This window comes from Chrysochloris asiatica, unplaced genomic scaffold (genome assembly GCF_000296735.1).
Source record: "Chrysochloris asiatica unplaced genomic scaffold, ChrAsi1.0 scaffold00001, whole genome shotgun sequence".
NCBI lineage: Eukaryota > Metazoa > Chordata > Mammalia > Afrosoricida > Chrysochloridae > Chrysochloris > Chrysochloris asiatica.
The window spans coordinates 30,532,675-30,551,553 of record NW_006408519.1 but is presented as its reverse complement, the minus strand read 5'-3'; the positions used below and the strand labels follow the sequence as shown (position 1 = coordinate 30,551,553).

At 42.2% G+C, this 18,879-nt stretch overlaps 1 protein-coding gene across 1 annotated transcript in view; it reads right to left on the bottom strand.

Moving 5' to 3' along the window:
• Positions 1-15,057, bottom strand: part of FER1L6 (fer-1-like 6 (C. elegans)) — a 152,086-nt gene extending 137,029 nt beyond the window's left edge. The window contains exons 1-4 of the mRNA XM_006830693.1: positions 14,985-15,057; positions 10,450-10,570; positions 7,207-7,261; positions 6,980-7,111 (exon numbers count right to left, since the gene is read on the bottom strand). Coding sequence (XP_006830756.1) covers positions 6,980-7,111; positions 7,207-7,261; positions 10,450-10,570; positions 14,985-15,057 — 381 coding nt within the window. The remainder of the gene's footprint in view (positions 1-6,979; positions 7,112-7,206; positions 7,262-10,449; positions 10,571-14,984) is intronic.
• Positions 15,058-18,879: the final 3,822 nt, after the last annotated feature.

The window sequence follows — 18,879 nt, the reverse complement described above, 5'->3', positions numbered from 1 at the left end:
GTCACATGGTATACCAGCTGTTCTGTGGGAGAAAGGTGAGGCTTTCTGCTCCCATAAAGATTTACAGCCTCAGAAACCCTGTACAGGGTCACTGTGAGTCAGAACCAACTCCACAGCACACCACCACCACCACCACCATGGAATGTGCACATACATTTTAGCAGTGTGACATTTCACTCCCTAGGGTTAAACCACTTGATATTCCAGTAGCAGCACAAATGGAGTCCTGGTGTGGTGCTGTAGTGTGGTTTTAATTCAGCAAGAATTTGATAAAGACTTTCTCAGAATTTTTCCATTTCAAACATCCCTATGGAAATATCAAGACTGATTAGGTAAAGAATGAAAAGAATTTATTGATGTGATAAGATTTCTAAGGTCAGAAAGTCATTTAATTTCAGAATTGAGGAAATTACCTAGACAAACAAATGAAAAGACCTAAGAATTGCAAAGATGTGGTTAGGGTTCTTAGATAGTTAACACTAGGTCTGAACTAAACCCTATTCTCCTGAAGCTATCCCACAATGGGACAATGAATAAGAAAGACCAAAGAGAAATTGATGCAACTGAATTACAGTTTTGGCAAGAACATCGAAAGTACTATGGACTGCCAAAAGAACAAACAAATCTGTCTTGGAAGGAATAGAGCCAGAATGCTTCTTAGAAGCAATGATGGCAAGACTTCATCTCTTGTACTTTAGACATATAGTCAGGAGGGACCCGTCCCTGGAGAAGAGAATCGTACTTGGAAAAGTGGAGAGTCAGCAAAAAAAAAAACAAAAAACAAAGAAAGAAAGACATAGATGAAGACACACTGGCACAGTGACCACAACAAAGGATTCAAAGAGCCCAACTGTGAGGTTGTGATAGGACCAGGTAGTGTCTCATTCTGTTGTCCATAGGGCCACTATGAGTTGGAACTAACTCAACAGCAGGAAACAACAATCCTACAATGGGTTCAAATATTAGCTATTCCACTATCTGACCTTAAGTCTAGTGCCTCCTAACTCTGAGGTTGTATGATTCTACAATGCAGAAAGCTAGAGTGGTGTTTTGTTTATGGTTGTGTGTCTGGGGGACTGACCACAGTGAGTGAGGTGGATGCAGGACTTGGAAGTTATTGTTTATTTCATTTGTGAGCAGGAAGAAAGATACCAGAACAATGTTAATAGGATAGGAAGGAGTGAGAGTCTGCTTCCAAAACAGAAAACCCAAAATGTGGAAACAAAGACATCACCATATACTATAAGGAAAGATCCTCAAAATGCCAGTCCCTAGATATCGAGGAAAGGGTACATATGTACAGTAGTCAGTAGCCTCTGTTTAGTAAAACAGGGAGTATGTTCAACATCCCAGGAATTTGTTCACTGTGTAGGTTCCAACTTTTACAGATTTTGATGTTCAAAGAATATTTTATTCTTTCATGGAAAATTCACTTACATTAAATTTTTGAATCCCCAATAACACTAAATACATGAGCTATTGTAGGATCCTTTGGAGTCTTGGTGTGATACAGCAGGAGAAGTGGACCTTATCCTCTTTGAACTGCAAGGTTAATGGTTCAAACTCACCAGTTGCTTTCCAGAAATCCTATACAGCATCACTATGACCCATAACCAACTCAACTGCACTTAACAATAATAGGATCTTTTGAACTGATAAGTCAGTTCCAATATTTCCTATTTATGACTCCACGGTACATATAACCACCACCATCATCATCAATGAAATTCACCCACAAGATAGTTATTAATTATTGTTGTTGTTAAGTACCATGGAGTCAGTTCTGACTCATAGTGACCCTGCACAGGTTTTCCAAGGTTGCAACTCTTTATGGGAGCAGAAAGCCTCATCTTTCTCCCATGAACAGCTGGTAGTTTCAAACTTCTGACCTTGAGGTTAGCAGCCTGATTCATAACCACTACACTACCAAAGCGAAGTGACCCAACGAAATGCGGAAATCATCGGACACTATTTTTAAAATCCTATGCGAGTAAAGTTTTACTAAAGGTAATACAGAAACGGCTGCAAGCATACATTGGCAGAGAACCTCCAGAGGTTCAAGATGCATTCGGAAGAGGACGTGGAATGAGGGATATCATTGCTGATGTCCGATGGATTTTGGCTGAAAGCAGAGAATATCAGAAAGATATTCAGAAAGACCTGTGCTTTATTGACTACGCAAAGGCTTTTGATTGTGTGGATCCTGACAAGCTCTGGACAACATTGCGAAGTATGAGTATTCCAGAACACTTAATTGTGCTCATGAGGATCTCTACATGGACCAAGAGGCAATTGTTCGAACAGAACATGGGAACACTGAATGTTTTAAAATTAAGAAAGGTGTGTGACAGGGTTGTATTCTTTCACCATACTTATTCAACCTGTATGCTGAGCAAATAATCCAAGAAGCTGGGTTCTATGAAGAAAAACATGGCATCAGGATTGGAGGAAGACTCATTAACAACCTGTGATATGCAGATGATACAACCTTGCTCGCTGAAAGTGAAGACAACTTAAAATATTTACTGATGAAGATCAAAGAGCACAGCCTTCAGTATGGATTGCATCTCAATGTAAAGAAAACAAAAATCCTCACCACTGGACCAATAAACAACATTCTTATCAATGGAGAAAAGACTGAAGTTGTCAAGGACTTCATTCTTCTTGGGTCAACTACCAACACTCATGGAAGCAGCAGTCAAGAAATCAAATTTGCATTAGGCAAATCTGCTGCACAATACCTTTTTAAAGTGTCGAAGAGCAAAGATGTCAGGTTGAGGATTAATGTGCGCCTGATCCAAGCCATAGTATTTTCAATAACCTCATATGAATGTGAAAGCTGGACAGTGAATAAGGAAGACCGTAGAAGGATTGATGTATTTGAGTTATGGTGTTGGAGGAGAATATTGAAAGTGCTATGGGCTGCCAAAAGAACCAACAGATCTGTGTTGGAAGAAGTGCAGCCAGAGTGGTCCTTGGAGGTCAGGATGGCCAAACTTCATCTCTCATAGTTCAGACATATTGTCAGGAGGGAGAAGTTGCTGGAGAAGGATATCATGTTTGGTAAGGTGGAGGGTCAGAGAAAGAGAGGAAGACCCTAAGCAAAATGAATTGGCAAAGTGACAGCATCAATGGGCTCAAGTGTGGCAACAATAATGAAGTTGGCCCAGGATCGGGCAGTGTTTCGTTCTGGTGTGCATAAGGTTGCTATGCATCGGTACTGACACGATGGCACCTAACAACAACAACAATTGAAATGTATGCCATCTTTAGAACAGAGCAAGGGAACACTGAATTGTTTTAAATCAGAAGATGTGTGTCAGAGTTGTATCCTTTTACCATACTTACTCAATCTGTATGCTGAGCAAATAATGCAAAAAACTGGATTGTATGGAGAAGAGCATGGCTTCAGGATAAGAGGAAGACTCACTAATAACCTAGGATATGCAGATGATACAACCTTGCTTGCTGAAAGTGAAGAGGATTTAAAATACTTACTGATGAAGATCAAAGACTATAGCTTTCTATATGGATTGCACCTCAATGTAAAGAAAACAAAAGTCCTCATAACTGGGTTAATAAATAGCATCATGATAAATGGAGAAAAGATTGAAGTTGTCAAGACTTCAATTTGCTTGAATCCACGATCAAGGACACAGTAGTCAAGAAATCAAAGGGCATATTGCATTAAGCACATCTTCTGCAAATGAGTTCTTTAAAGAATCCAAAAGCAAAGATGTCAGTTTGGGAGATAAAGTGCACCTGACCCAAGCTATGGTATTTTAAATAGCCTCAGATGCATGCAAAAGTTGGACAGTGAATAAGAAAGACTAGAAAAATCAATACATTTGAGTTATGGTGTTGATGAAGAATATTAAAAGTACCATGGACTGCCAAAAGGACAAAGAAACGTAGCTTAAAATAAATCTAGCTTGAAATGTTGCTTAGAAGAAAGGGTGGCAAGACTTTATCTCTTGTTATTTTGGACATATTATCTGAAAAAAGACACCATACTTGGAAAGTTGGAGGTTCGGTGAAAAAGAGGAAGACAGTGAACAAGATAGACTGAGCAACAAGGGGCCCAAACATAACTGTGAAGATAGTGCAGAGCTGAGCAATGGTTTGTTTTACTGTGCTTAGAGTCACTATGAATCGGATCTGAATCGGTAACACCTAAAAACATTGATTCATGTCTTCCCAATTCATCTTTTACCCCCACCTCCCACCCACCCAGTTCTCTAGACTTCTGGGCAAGCACACACATTTTCAAGTCAATATTCTCCAGACCTTCATAATTGGTGCCTTCAAGATCTAACGGTCTTTGGCTTGAGAATTAGGGTGAAAAATTGTAACAAAGGTCTTTGTTCAAATTCTATTTTTACTTGATTTGTTACTCATTTTACTTGGTCCCAATTTAATGTCATTTATATTCAAGTCTTGTATGCATAAAATAAACACTATTTCTACAGATTAACAAGTCTGTAGGGCTTTACCATTTTAAAGCATTTTTATGTACATTAACTAATCTGTCCACCATGATGCCAAAAGATGTTTAAGGAGATCAATGAGAAGTGAAATGATGGGAAGATGCCCCTTTGGTGTTTTTATTAGTTACCCTGGAGATGATTCTGACTTAGTGGCAGGAGTGACAAAAGGAAAGGAATTAAAAGCTCAAATGGGATTTGAGTATTTTTTGTTGATTTCATTATCCATGTTTTCCCTGCCTTCTCTTCCAATTATCATTCTCATTAAGAAACTAATGAAGAGTTTACTGTTTTTGATAATTCATGATGTTGAAGTGCCTATAAAGGGAAATAGTACATACGCATTCTGTTAGTGGGAATATCAACTATTACTTTTTCATAGGACATTTTGTGATATGTATCAATACTTCAAATGTGTATATCCTTTGTCCTAATTATAGCACATAAATATTATTATATATAGTAACAAAGGTTGTGAAAATGTACTGTCTACCAATGAGAGACTGACTTGTTTAGTAAATAATGGTGTGATAATGCAATGGAAAGCTCACCAGCCATAAAGAAAACAAATGAGATTGAGTGGTATTATTCAGACACAGATTCATCTCCAGGATATATTGTTTTGTGAAAAGAGCAAGGTCCAGAATGATGCATATAGAATGCTACCATTTGATTGACTTGTATTCTTGTACATGATTGGAATAATTCTGGAAGGCTGTACACACACTTAGTGAGGTGGGTGCCTCCAGGGAGGCAGACAAGGGGATTAGAGATTAGTGATAGGAAGGAGGTAGAATTTTCCTTATACAGTTGACCTTTGAACAACATGGGGACTAAGGGTCACCAACCCTGTGCATTTGAAAACCCCAGGATGACTTTGACTCCTCCCAAACTTAACTACTTATAGTCTACTTTTGACCAGTAGTCTTTTAACAGTAACACAAACAGTCAATGATACATATTTTGTATGTTATATGTAGTATATGGACGCTTGGTGTGGTACTGTAGGAGCAGCACTGGACTTCAAACCACAGCTTGGCAGTTCAGACTCACCAGATGCTCCTCAGAAACCCTATACAGGGTTACTATGAGTCAGAACCAACTCTGGTAGCGTAGTGGTTACGAACTGGGCTGTGAACTTCAAGGTCAGCAGTTCAAAAGTACCAGCTGTTCCGCAGGAGAAAGATGAGGCTTTCTGCTCCCATAAAGATTTACAGCCTCAGAAATCCTGTACAGGGTCGCTATTCGTCAGAACTGACTCCATGGCACCTAACCATAACCAACAAGCAGCAGCAAATGTAGTATATGCAGTCCTGGTATGGACCTGTAGAACAAGCATTGGACTGCTAACTTCAAGGTCACTGTGAATCAGAACCTACTCGAAGGCACTTAATAACAACATACTTTATATAGTGTATCTGCATAACAGCTATATTTTCAATGTGAGATAAAATAGTATTTCACAAAAAGTGCCAGGTATCGTGCCTGCTGTCATAGCTGGTTTCCTTTTTCTACAATGGTCTTGACACTGGATTCATTCATCCTGAAAAGTGCAGACCTCCATCTATGGTACATACCAAGAAATCCAACATTTTCTTATAACTTTTCTCTGCTTCTTAGGGGCACTTCCAGCATCACTAGTGGCACTTTGTATGGGTCCATGGTGTTGCTGATACACAATTTATTACAGACAAACTGCTCATGCAGAAATGATTAGGTTCACACAGCGATTTTTTTTAAATCCACATATAAATGGACCCACACAGTGCAAATCCATATTGTTCAAGGGTCAGCTATATATTCTTTTGCATCTCTCGTTATGTTTCATCTGTATTGTTTTGTTGTTATTGTTTTGTTGTTGTTGTTAAGTGCCATTGAGTTGGTTCTGACCCATAGCAACCCTGTATAGGGTTTCCAAGCAGTAGTTGGTGAGCTTGAACCACCAGCCTTACGGTTCAAACTGATTTTTATAGTCCAGCACATTAATCCACAATGTCACACCAGGACCCCTTGTCTTTATAAAACTATGCAATATTTTGATTTGGAAAAAAAAATTAAGTGTATTTGATCTTTGGAATTTCTTATCTCCTTTTGATGGTTTTCCTAACAATTCCTACACAGCTTATTAAAAACACAAGTGTTTCACTCTGCAACCCAGTCTACCTAGCTCAAGGCTGATGTCTCAATAATCCAAATTCAATCCTGTCATTTTTTAAAAAAATACAAGACCCAGTGAATGAATTTAGGTTTATAAGAAATCAGAAAATGAATCTATGAAAGCAGAGCACTGCATTTAAAATTAAGAGGAATTCCTTGCTTTGTTTTTCCATTATCTTTCTGGAAACTCATTTAGAAACTCAACATTCTGTGTTTACAAGGAAGTTCAGAGAGTTTGCTGTGGGCTTGGAGGAAGAGCACACCATTTCTGTTTGGCTGAAGGTCACTACAGCATGAAGGTGATGGTGAAGAGGATGTTGGTGAGCTCTATGACTTACTTCATTGTAAAATGGGCTGTTGGTTCCTTCCTTCACTGTGCTTTGCTTCTTGTCATCCCCAATCTCAATGATCACAACTGGGTCAATGTTCTCACCCACCAGCTGGCGGGCCTCAATGATGGTGATGGCAATCTGTAACACAAATCTGTGTCTTAGCTGTCCTGGAAGTCATGATCATTCAACTCAAGAACAAGGGGAAATGAGAGCACGGAGAGCCAATCACTTACTTGATAATTCTGGGATTTGACCTCCCCATCATGGATCTTAGTCACCAGTTTTGATCTATTAAGAGAAAGTTTCATATATTTATTTCATCAAGTGAGAATAGACTTTGGATTTATACATTACTGTCATGTGTTGTCATGTTGAGTCCAACTCCTAGTGACCCCCTAGGGTTTTCTTGGACCTTTACAGAGAGACTTTGTCCTGTGGACCCATTGGTAGGTTCAAACTGCCAACCTTCTGGTTAGCAGCTGAGCACTTAACCACTGCCAAACCAGGGCTCCTTTAGATTCATACATCTTTATAGTATTTCCCCAAATCATCCCAAGTGCTTGCTTTTATATCATACCACATAATTTCTCTGTATCTCTGGGGGAGATAAGTATAAATGGACGAATGACTTAACACTTCTATGTCCCAGTGGCCCCACCGTAGAAAAGTGGAGCTAGAAATATCTCCTACCAGATCAGGTGACTGCTAGAACTAAGTATCATACATATAAAGGTTTGGGAGTACAATGGCTCAGGAGGGTTAAGCATTGGACTGTGAACTACATGTCAGTGACTAGAGCCCACCAGCTGCTCCACCACAAAGATTTACAGCCTCAGAGACACTATGAATCAGAACCCACTTGACAGCACTTATCAACAATATGGAGATTTAGCCCAGTGTCTGGTACCTGGCAAGAATCAACGTTAGCTCTTATTATAAGTATGACTCTAAGTATTGTTTATTTTCTGTTTTATAGATGGAGAGATGAAGTTGGCTTAGCAAGACAGTGGCAGAGCTGGGCCTAAATAAGGGCTTTTCAACCTGAGGTTTTGCCATTTCTAGTAGATATTACAACTCTGAGTTTCATAATTGCTTTTGAAAGAATTGGTAAAGGAGAAAATTGGAAGGAATGACCAAGATGGCATCTCAGTGAGGTTTCCCATTCCAGGGGATTTCATTTATCTGGGCTGTCACAGGTAATTGAGAACAGATGTGCAAAACCTAGGCATTTAAAGATTGGATAACAATATAGAGAGATGAGAAATCCCTGTTGTCTCAGAAGCAGCAATAAGTAGAAATGAACTGAATTCCAGTTCCTATTGAATTTTGTTCCCTTGACACCTAAGCAATACCATCCTGCATTCTACTTCATCCTCTTTCTGCTGATTATAATTGAACCTAGTAGAGAATAGAGTAAATAAGCAGAGATCCAAGACTTTGGAGTCAGACTGATGCGGGTTACAGTATTTGCTCTCCCAAGTTGTATGACTCTGGGAAAGTTCACGAGCTTTAACTCCTCCTTCTCCAAGTGGAAATAGTAATTCTTACTTCATGGGTTGCTCTGAAAATTCAAGGAGGTAGAGTGCAGGTAGGAAATGGGAGGTATCACTGAATATTAGTAATCAATGAAGTGGCAAATTCATATTGGTTATTTACTATGGAAAGTTCTGCACTAGGGTTGTTTTGTTGTTGTTGTTAAGTGCCTTCGAGTCGGTTCCGACCCATAGCGACCCTGTACAGGGTTTCCGAGGGTGTAAATCCTTACGGGAGTAGAAAGGGTTGTTTAGGGGGAATACAAAGATGAATAAGGCATGGTCTTGACCCTTGTGAACTATCTAGGGGAGAGAGGACCAAATTGTATAAAGAGAGAGCTAGTATGTAAGTATATGAGTGAAGCATGTAATTGGCAAACTGTGGCAAGACTTCAAAGGAGAGGGAAATTCCTGAGGATCAGAGTAAGGTACCAAGACTTCACTGCCGAGGTTGGCTGTGAACTGAGCATTGGTAGGTACAATCTCGATGGACAGAGCCTGGACCAACCAAAGAGACAGATCAAGACTGCTATTCCTGGTTTCTTTTTGTCTTGCCTTCCTCCACTTGAGGCTGTTATCCTGGTGAAATAAGTGGCAAAGGACACATTTAAGGTTATTCAACACCTGCTCATGGGGCTGGGAGTGGAGGTGGTTAGTATGGTGCAGCCCAGGGAAAGGAGGTAGAGTGTCAAGTGCATACAAATCTCCTGTCTCCTCTGAAGTACCGACCTCTGAGCTGTCTGTCACCTTCTCTAATTGCCACTTGCTTCCTAATCCCCCCCTTTGCTTCATACACATATCCACTGCCAACTTGCTGGAGCCCAGAAACAACAACTCCGGATCTGCCACATAGAGAAGTATTCATTTACTTATTTATTTTTTTAATTATTAATTTTCCCACTCTGGGTGGGAAAAGAATGGAAGAGCATGAGGGCTTATCATTGAGTAAGAAATTGGCATAAACAAATATGGTGGACAGCTTTGATAACCCCAGTTACTCATGCTCTGGGCCCTGTATTGTTGTCATTCCCTCTCACTCTGAGGTGGGCAGGCCTTGTGACTTGTGTTGGCCTGGACAATGCAGCAAAATGACTCTTGCCAGTTCTGAGCCTAGACTTCAATTGATCCTGTGTCCTTCCCCATCTCTCCTAGAATCCTACCATTGCCACCATGTCAAGTTAGTCTGCTGGAGGACCTCAGATCAACGGGAAGGGATTCCAGTGGTCTCCAGTGAAGTTCTCAGCAGAGCTGCCAATCTAACTTATAAGCTGACTATAGACACACAAGTGATGAGTCTCTGATGAGCTGGGACCAATAATAATACCCAACTGACCCAGAGACTCATCAGAAGTATCACATAGTCTCTCTACAGCTTATATTAAGCCTCCCTTTTAGGGGAAGATTTGTAACATATTGATAGCTAACTGATACAACAAATTGCATGCAGAGCCCAGTTTGTTTTGCCCTCTTGTTGGATAGTATAGAAACCACCTTTTCTTTGGCGACAAACACAGAACTTGGATAAAACTTTTTAAAGAGCAGGTAAGTGGCAGCTCCTGTCACCTGTTACTGATGGAGAGGGAGGGTCCCAGGTCTGCTGACAATTGGCGAGTACTGAAAGTCCCATAGCCATCAGAAAACTGAGCTAGCATGGAACTAGCTCTCTTCATGTTGTAGACATTCAGTTTCTCGAGGACAGAGATTAGGTCTTATTCTTTTCTTTCTTCCCTGAGCCTGCAGGGCTACCTGACATACATTGTTAAGTGCGGTTGAGTTGGTTCCAACTCATAGCAACCCTATATAGGGTTTCCAGGGAATGACTGGTGAGTTTGAACCACTGACCTTGTGGTTCAAATCAACCTTACGGTCCAATACTTTATCCCACAGGGCCACACCAGGGCTCCCTGACATATTTGAGGTGCTTATTCACCCCACTTAGTGTACCTTCTCTTCAGAGCCACTGAGGGGGCAAGAGTGGTGGAAGTATCATTAGAAATCAGATCTCCTTCCAGTCCTTCCTGGTGAGACGGTGCCCCCTGGGATGTTTCTGCTTCACCTTGACCATCTAGAGAAGCAAAGACAGAAATTAAACCCTGTTAAATAGGAAGCAGGTCATCTGAGTGCATAGTCTGTGTCTAGCACCATGTCAGACACCATAGGGGCACAAGAGAGTGGAAGACACCCCTACCTGCATGAAACGTTCTATGTTTGTCTCCAAATAAGTTGTTCTCTCTGAGTCTCCCAGAGACGACCAATTTTGAGCAGCAAGGGTTTAGAAAAACATAAATGGATCTTTGACATTTTTTAGATGCCCTTCCCATAAATAGAGACTCTGATTTAATGAGCTTGGGTGTTACCTAGATGTGGTTTTTTGTTTTCATTTTTTTAAGTCTCCAGGTGATTCTACTGCATAGCAAAGCTTGAGAGCCATGCCTCAGCCTCACCTGGAACAGAGAACAGGTGGGGAAGATGAAGACTAGGTCTGGAAGGGCAAATCGAAGAGTCTGCTTCACAAGGTCCACCATTGTACACCCAGAACCTAGCACAGAATTCGACACTTAGCAGATATCCCATTAATATTTGTAGAATACATGAATGGAAGTACCCAGTAATGATTTCTTGGACAGTTATTTAATGGGTGGAGGTGGCGGTTATGTGCTGTGGAGTCAGTTCCAACTCATCATGACCCTGTATAGGGTTTCCAAAGCTGCAAACTTTTACAAGATCAGAATGCCTCATTTTTCTCCCATGGAACGGCTGGTAGATTTGAACTGCCAACCTTGCAGTTTGCAGCCCAAAATATAACCCGCTGTGCTACCAGGGCTCCTTATTTAGTGAATACTTGAGAGTATTTGAATTTTTTTTTTTTAAATTAAGGCATAGCCACTATTCCTTAAAATATGCAGATAAGTAGAGACACTGAGGATAGCCTAACATTTCACCCAGAAAAGCCTTAACTTCCTAAGCCAGCTAAGAAGGAAAGACCAAAGTTCTATCAACTTTGTTTTGTCAGCCCTCCTTACAGGCTGGCCCGGGTCAGAAGGATAGATGTTATTTACTTTCTAGGAGGGTCCTGATCCTTGCTACCCTGTTTGCTTTGTGGGCTAAAGACTCGAATTAGAACGAACCACAGGAGCCAGACAGACTCATGAGGAGATCACAGCTTCTCTGAAAATGTCTGCCAGTTGTTTGTTGCCTCTCCCGAGCAATCAGCAATGGCTCCTAACCGGAGGTTGTCCTTGGGGTAGGAAAGTCCAAGCTTTGTTGTAAGACTGACCTGGACTCAAAAGCCAACTTCTCCATAGCTGTGTGACTTTGGATAAGTCACTCACTTTCTCTGAACCTCTGTTGTAAAGTGGGGGCATTTCAGGAATGTGAATAATGCATGGCATGTGTAGAATGCATCCGGATCTAAATGTGTCATAAGTATTGCTATTTTTTTAATGTTAGCTGCCAAGTTAGGGAATGTGACTTCTTCAACCCTTTGTTCCCAGAATTAACTGCAGTGTCATAATTTCAAGGGCAACCAGGAAAGACCCCTAAGAACTTTCCGTCCAGCCACTGAAGCCTTCAATGTAACTACTTCTGTTTAGCTTTAAACCTGTCCTTACTTAAAATTTAACACTACTCCCTTTTCTTAATCTTGGCCAGTTCTTTATCATTATTAGCTAATAACACTTTAATATGAATGAGTTTCCAGACTCTTACTGTAAGAATAGGTTGCTCCTGAGAGCAATGGGTGGAATGAGGTGGGACATACAGCCACAGGACACTTGATGTGGTGGGCAGTAAAGGAGGTCTCCCACTGAGGAAGCAAGAGAGATGAAGAGAAATAAGACCCACTTCACCATTTTGGTTAGGTGAATAATCCAGAAATGTAAACCTGAAGAGGCTGTTGTCGGGGCCCACCACAGAAGTCTCCAGAGGCCTGCATGGAAACAGTTCAACTGACTCGATTTGATAAACATGAAATGCCTTAGCTGAGGAGTGCATGGGGAGGTGGGGGTGCAGCACTGTTTAGCATGTTCAGTTGCTAACTGAACGTTTGGCAATTCAAGTCTACCCGGAGGTACCTCAGAAGATCTACTTCCAAAAACTAAGCCATGGAGCACAGTTCTACTCTTACGCATGTGGGCTAGCCATGTGTTGGGAGTTGACTCAAAGGTAACTGACAAGTGGTCTGTGGTGGGCCTGGCCTCCACCAGCACGGTTCACACATCACAAAGTCTTTTCCAGAAAGTCAGACAGCCTGGATCCACAGCCCAACTCACTGCTTCCTGGTTTTGTGCCTCCCAGCTCAGAGCCAGCTCTGCTGTCGCCATCTTGAAATTCTTTAGCGCCTTAACACATGGCTCTGCTTTTCATGCAACCAATCCGTTCCACACTTTATTGAATCTCTGCCCCTCATGTAAAACCAAGCTACTAAATTGCACCTGCTGAGACAGTGGAGGGTCTGAATGAGACCGTATCTCTGAAGCATCTTTATTTTTTCTGTTTTATTGTGAATTATGTGATAGCTTACATGGGAGAACATTAGCTTTACATTCATCCTATCGTATATCATTTTGTTGCCATGGTTACAATCCCTTCCATGCATCATCAATGAACCAAAAGGTATACCCTGCAAGCCTGTCCCCTAGTCATCAGTACACAGCCCCTCTCCCTCTCTGGGTCTAGAGTCCTCAGCCACTCCATCTCTCTATGTCATTGTCTCTGCCTCTATCTCCGACATCACTGCTTCTCTGGGTAGGGTCCCACTCTCTGCTCTTCTCCCTTGATGGTCCCAGGGACCTCTGCTCCTAGACTGCAATGCAAAGTTAATCACTCTCCTTCTTGCTATAAAATGTCTACCTTTACATTTCCAACCCTCACAATCAGTCCTGATAACAATTATTCACTATGGTATCACAAGAGACCTATCCTCATTTCATCAGCCCCACCTAGACAGATTGTATACTACTCAGTGGAGATTCTACCTTCCTCCATGCCCTCTGGATCTAGGTTCCCTCTTGAAAGCTTATAAGCCAGTCACTTCTTGCCTTTGTAGCTGCCACCCCCCACCCACCCATATTGGGTAGCTAATGTCCAAATTGCCCATCCCTGTCTACTCTGTGTATGGAGGGGATGGGAATGATCATTGCTGTAAAGATTTGTTCCTTCTTTGAAGCTACTGCATCCATAGGTGTAGATCAAGTTCATCAAATTGTATCAGATTACTCTGGTGTTTTGTTTTTTTTTTCCTCTTCTTTCTTCTTCTAGTTGAGCTCTGATCAACCAGTCACTGAAGCCAAGTCAAATGGGTATTATCTACAAGTGTGTGTTCTTGTGTATATGCCCTCTCTTCTTATCAGCTGGATGCTTCACTCTCCACTCTAGTCCTCTGTGACTGTCACTGACTCTGGACCAAAGAGTTCCCAGGTCTTGCAACACTGCTGGCCAACCAGGTCTCCACCAGGGTTCACAAGAGTCTATTGGACCTTGTAGGGCTTCGTTCGCAGCTTCATTGCTGTTTTTCCTTCACTTTCCCTTCTCGGTGACAAATGAACGTGGTCACCAATCAGAGCATGTATTCCCATTGAGTCTTACTTGGAAGAGGTTTTGCTCTGAGGGGACCCAACTACTTGCCTTGATGTTCCTGGGTGAGGAACTTGCTTGTTCTTGTAGTATAATCAGTCGGTCTGCCTACATTGTTTGATATTTTTCCTGTCAGTCTTTCTTTCAAGAAGTATCTTTTGTTCTTCTAGCCACTCCAGGCTGGTCTGCCCGTCCTTTCAAGTGGAAAGTTCCCACTTCTGAAGATTCTGGATGCTGTTCAGGATTCCACCTATGGTCTTATATAATGCAGAGGCTCTGCAGGAAGCTAGTTGGCACACTGTAGCCCCATTTTAGGTATTCCAATCCATTATAGGCAGAACACAGATTTGGAAGCTTTCTGTGGTGATATTTCTGGCTATTCCTTTCTCTCCCCCTCAAGTGTCTATTTTATAATGGTATGCCAGGGAAACCAAGATTCTCTGAAGCCTCTTGCGGAAGCTTCTCCCTTAGTAGCTGCTTTCCTCACTCTTATTTTCAAAATATCTCTACAGTCAACACCTCACGTGATCTCCACCACAGCTACGTGAGGTCTGCCCAGCAAACCATCTGACAGAGTGAGAAGCTGAGGCTCAGAGCTGCTGAGTGGCTTAGCGTGGGCTACAGAGCCCAGTAGAGTAGACAGCGGAGGTTGAAGCTTGTCACTGCGTCCTCATCAGGGCCCCTTCCATGGCCTCAGATACCCCATCCCCACCCACTCCTGTCTGACCCAATGACCTGGGTCATGGCGCCCACCCCTGTGACTGGCCCTGGGTCAGGACCAGCAGGCAGCATATTTCTGGTCTCCCTCTGATGAGTGAAGAGAAGGCTGCAGGCTCAGCCAAGGAGGGTCCACTCCATAGCCCTCAGGTCCGAGGCAGTAGTCAAATCCCCTTAGAAAGCCTCACCTTGTGCAGCTGTGTTGGCTAGGGTCAACCCCTTGTCTGCTTTCTTCTTCTTCTTCTTCAGCTTCCCAAACATCCCCTTTCTGAAAAGAAGAAGAAAATCTAAATGGTACAGCTGTAGTCCCTTGGTGTCTTTCCATCATGTTTTCAGTTCCTATAGATTCTTACTCATGGTAACCCCATGTGTTTCAGAGTAGAACTGCACTCCACAGGGAGAAAGTAAACACACACACACACACACACACACACAGGTCCTACTGCAGGAGAACCTGCCTCCTAGCCTGCGAGGATGATTGAAGTCAAGAGACAAGTGTTGGGAGGACTCAGTTGGCACTCCAGAGAACTCCGCTTTTACAGAAACTAAGAAAACCCCACCTAAGTGGAAACCAAGAGCTCCACCTGGCACCGCACTTAAAGAAAGAATAGTGCAAATATTAGCAACAATAGCCGGTGTTTGTCCTATTCTCCCTGTGCCAAGCACTCAAAGGAATGGTATAATTTCATAATCACAGTAACTCTATAGTACCCATCTTAGAGATGAGAAACCAAGGCCCAGAGTGGGTAAGTAAGGTTTCTAAGGTTCCACCATTCCTGAGCAGAAGCATTATCAACAGAACCCAGATCAATCCAATTCAGAGCCCAGACTCTAACTACAAGGCAATCCCGAGTCTCTCAGTTCCCCTGAGCAGACAGAATATGCCTGTCAGAGCTGGACAAGCAGCCTTGAGACTTAACAAGGTCATATCACAAACATACAACTCAGCTGACACATTGTATGTACCAAAAATGTCAGCTACTATGGGCAAATATATACCCCACTATACCACCAGGGCTCCAGTGAAACACCTAGAACCAAAAAGCCTCCCCCCAAACAAACCCAAACCCCCTCTCATTGACTCTGTTCCCACTCCTAATAACCTGTAAAATTTTCTGAGGCTATAAATCTTTACAGGAGTAGAAAATCTCATCTTTCTGCTGCAGAGTGGCTGGTGCGATTGAACTACTGACCTTGTGGTTAGCAGTTCAGTGCTTCCTCTAAAGCCCGGCTAGCCTATTATATAGAAAGTGCTGAGTAAGTATCAGGAACCATCTTGAAGGTAACATTTATTCCCCTTGGATTTGCCTTCATTCTGTTTGATACATTAACTCCAGGGAAGCTCTGGAGAACATACACAAGGAGGATTCCTGTTTTCTAAAACAGAACTTCCAGCAGTAGTTCTTACTATTGTATTTTCAAAGGGTAGTTAGCCAGCAGAAGACCCAAAGGAGAAAAGGCCAGGGCCTCCTAAACTCTGCCTTGGTAAGTGGTCCCAAGGGCCTGTGCCATTATCATTTCACACAGACAGAATCCTACATTCCTAGGAACTTGCCTCAGTGATTACTTGAAAAGGGTGAGTTACTCCTATCCACCAACAGAAACTTGTTACTAATGGTGGAATCTACCAGAAGGAGGTGGAACACTCCTTTAGAAGCAGCCATCTTCTTGTGGTTGTCCTCAGCATTCCAGACTCTTCTAGAGGAAAGCCAGTGATGGAGACATTGAACCATGCCCAATGCTGCTGCCTCAGACAGAGGAAGAGGGAGACACCCTACCTCTTAGAGATCTTGACTCTGGCTGTTCATTAGAGTCACTTAAGGAAGCTTTAAAAGTACTGATATTGGGATCTCACCTTCACAGACGCTCTGATTTCACTGAGCTGGTGTTGGGATGCTCTTGTTAGAGCACACCCCCAGACCCTCCTACAGAGTAAGCCAAAGAATCCTTCCAGCGATGCTCAGAGGACTTACAACCAGATTGACCCTCTTGGGTGGGTTGATGTTTGTTCCACAAACACAAGATCATTTTTCTGAAACTGATTGTTAGTCATCAAGGGAACTCCCAGTATGACTTTCAGCAGGAAAAGGCTTCCAGCTGCAACCTGATTTCTCCTCCACTGCCCCATGGCCTCCAGAAGTAGATGGGAGACGCTGCTCACCAGCCCAGAATGTTGGTTGCACTGGAATGTTGGAATTTGAAGACACAAGACCCAGTTCAGGGGACCTGCTTGAATCCATTTGCTAGATCTAGAATTTGGAGTTGGATACTGAACTCAGAGAAGCATGCTTCTTCACATGTGACACAAGACATTACTCAATTTCCTACCCAATTCAAGGGAGGAATATGCGAAATATAAAATAGAAAGTGGCAAGCGTGCTATGTTACAGATTACTACAATGTCAATGGCAGGGAATGTGCTATGCTACCCTATACAGGGTCACTATGAGTTGGAACTGACTCAACAGCATTTAACAACAGTAACAATTCCCCCTGAGTGAGTTTAACTGAGCACTTACTATGTACCAGGAACACCTCTTTACCCACATTATTGCTTTGTATTACCACCTCATATCCCAAGGTAGACGCTTATTAACATCCTTGTCTTACAAACAAGAAGTCTTCAGAGTTTTCCAGTCAGTAGACTTGGATCAACCAGCAGTTCAGGAAGACTTACCTGGTAAGTCTCCATGGCACACAACCCCCTCTCCAGTTTGCTGAGAATTCCAGCATGCGTGCTCTCCCATTTGGCAAAAACGATGGAGATCTCTGGTTTAGGATCTATTGAATCATCTCCCAGAGACACCCCATGATTAGTTGCCACACACACACACAGAAACCCCCATACCAACCTGTTCTCCTCAGGGTGAAAGCTACCATGAGTCCGATATCTGTATCCAAACAACAAGAACATTAAGTATGGCACATGTTAGGTTTGCATCAGCATATCTTTTCAAGGTGGCATTGCTTCAGGTTGAAGCACAGGGACTGAATTGCCAGCGAGGCAGCCAGCCTGGCAGAGAGAAAGAGGAGCCAGACAACTGGAGTTTGGGTCTCATCTAAACCACTTTGTAACTATGTCACTGGAGTTGGCTGGGTGAGTGCTCTGAGCTTCAGATCCTCTTCTGTGGGAAGTAGCAATAAAGTTAACTTGGCCTTCTTCTCTGGAACTTCATATGTATAATGCTGTCATTATAAACTGTTAGGAACTCTGCAAAGAGTTCAATTAATGTCATGCTCATGAATTAGGAGCACCAGAATGAGACAAGGACTCACAACCAGAGTTGCCAAGTGGTTTCCCACTCATGTCTCTAGATTTTCTTGCTGGACTCACCTTTTCTGTATTCAGTGCAAAAAAGAAGCTGCTTGGGCCAAATAGCCAAACAGCAAGTTGATTGTGTCAATGTGGCTTTTGCTTGTCCCTCCCCCACCTAAGAAGAAGTAAATGCAGCGTACTGTGCACCTTAACTTTCTAACCCTAAGCCAGAACACCCAGGATGGATGAGGGGAAAACAAAACAATTGTATGATTTGTGAACTTATTTATATGATAAGGGAACTTTTCCATGAACATACATTTAATACAATTTCTTTATCCAAAGAATGAACTTGCTTATAACTGGATCTATCTTGAAAACAAAACAAAACAAAATCAGTTGGCTTTATGGATGACTAGGCACCAAATTTAATTAAATTTTTATCCTTATCTCATACCACATACAAAAATAAATTCCAGATGGATTTATTTTTAAAGATTAAAGGTAGACCATAGGAGAAGAAAACATATATTCTTAACTTTGGATTAAGTAAGATGATCTTCAATAGGACAAGGACAAAAAAAAAAAATGCATGAACAAAAATGAAAAAGACAAGGATCATTCCCACCCCCCTCCAAACACAGAGTAGACAGGGATGGGCAACTTGGACATTGGCTATCCAAAATGGGGGTGCTACAAAGGCAAGAAGTGACTGGCTTACAAGTTTTCAAGAGGAAACCTAGATCCATTGGGCATGGAGGAAGGTAAAATCTCCACTTAGTAGTATACAATCTGTCTAGGTGGGACTGATGAAAGGAAATGCGGAT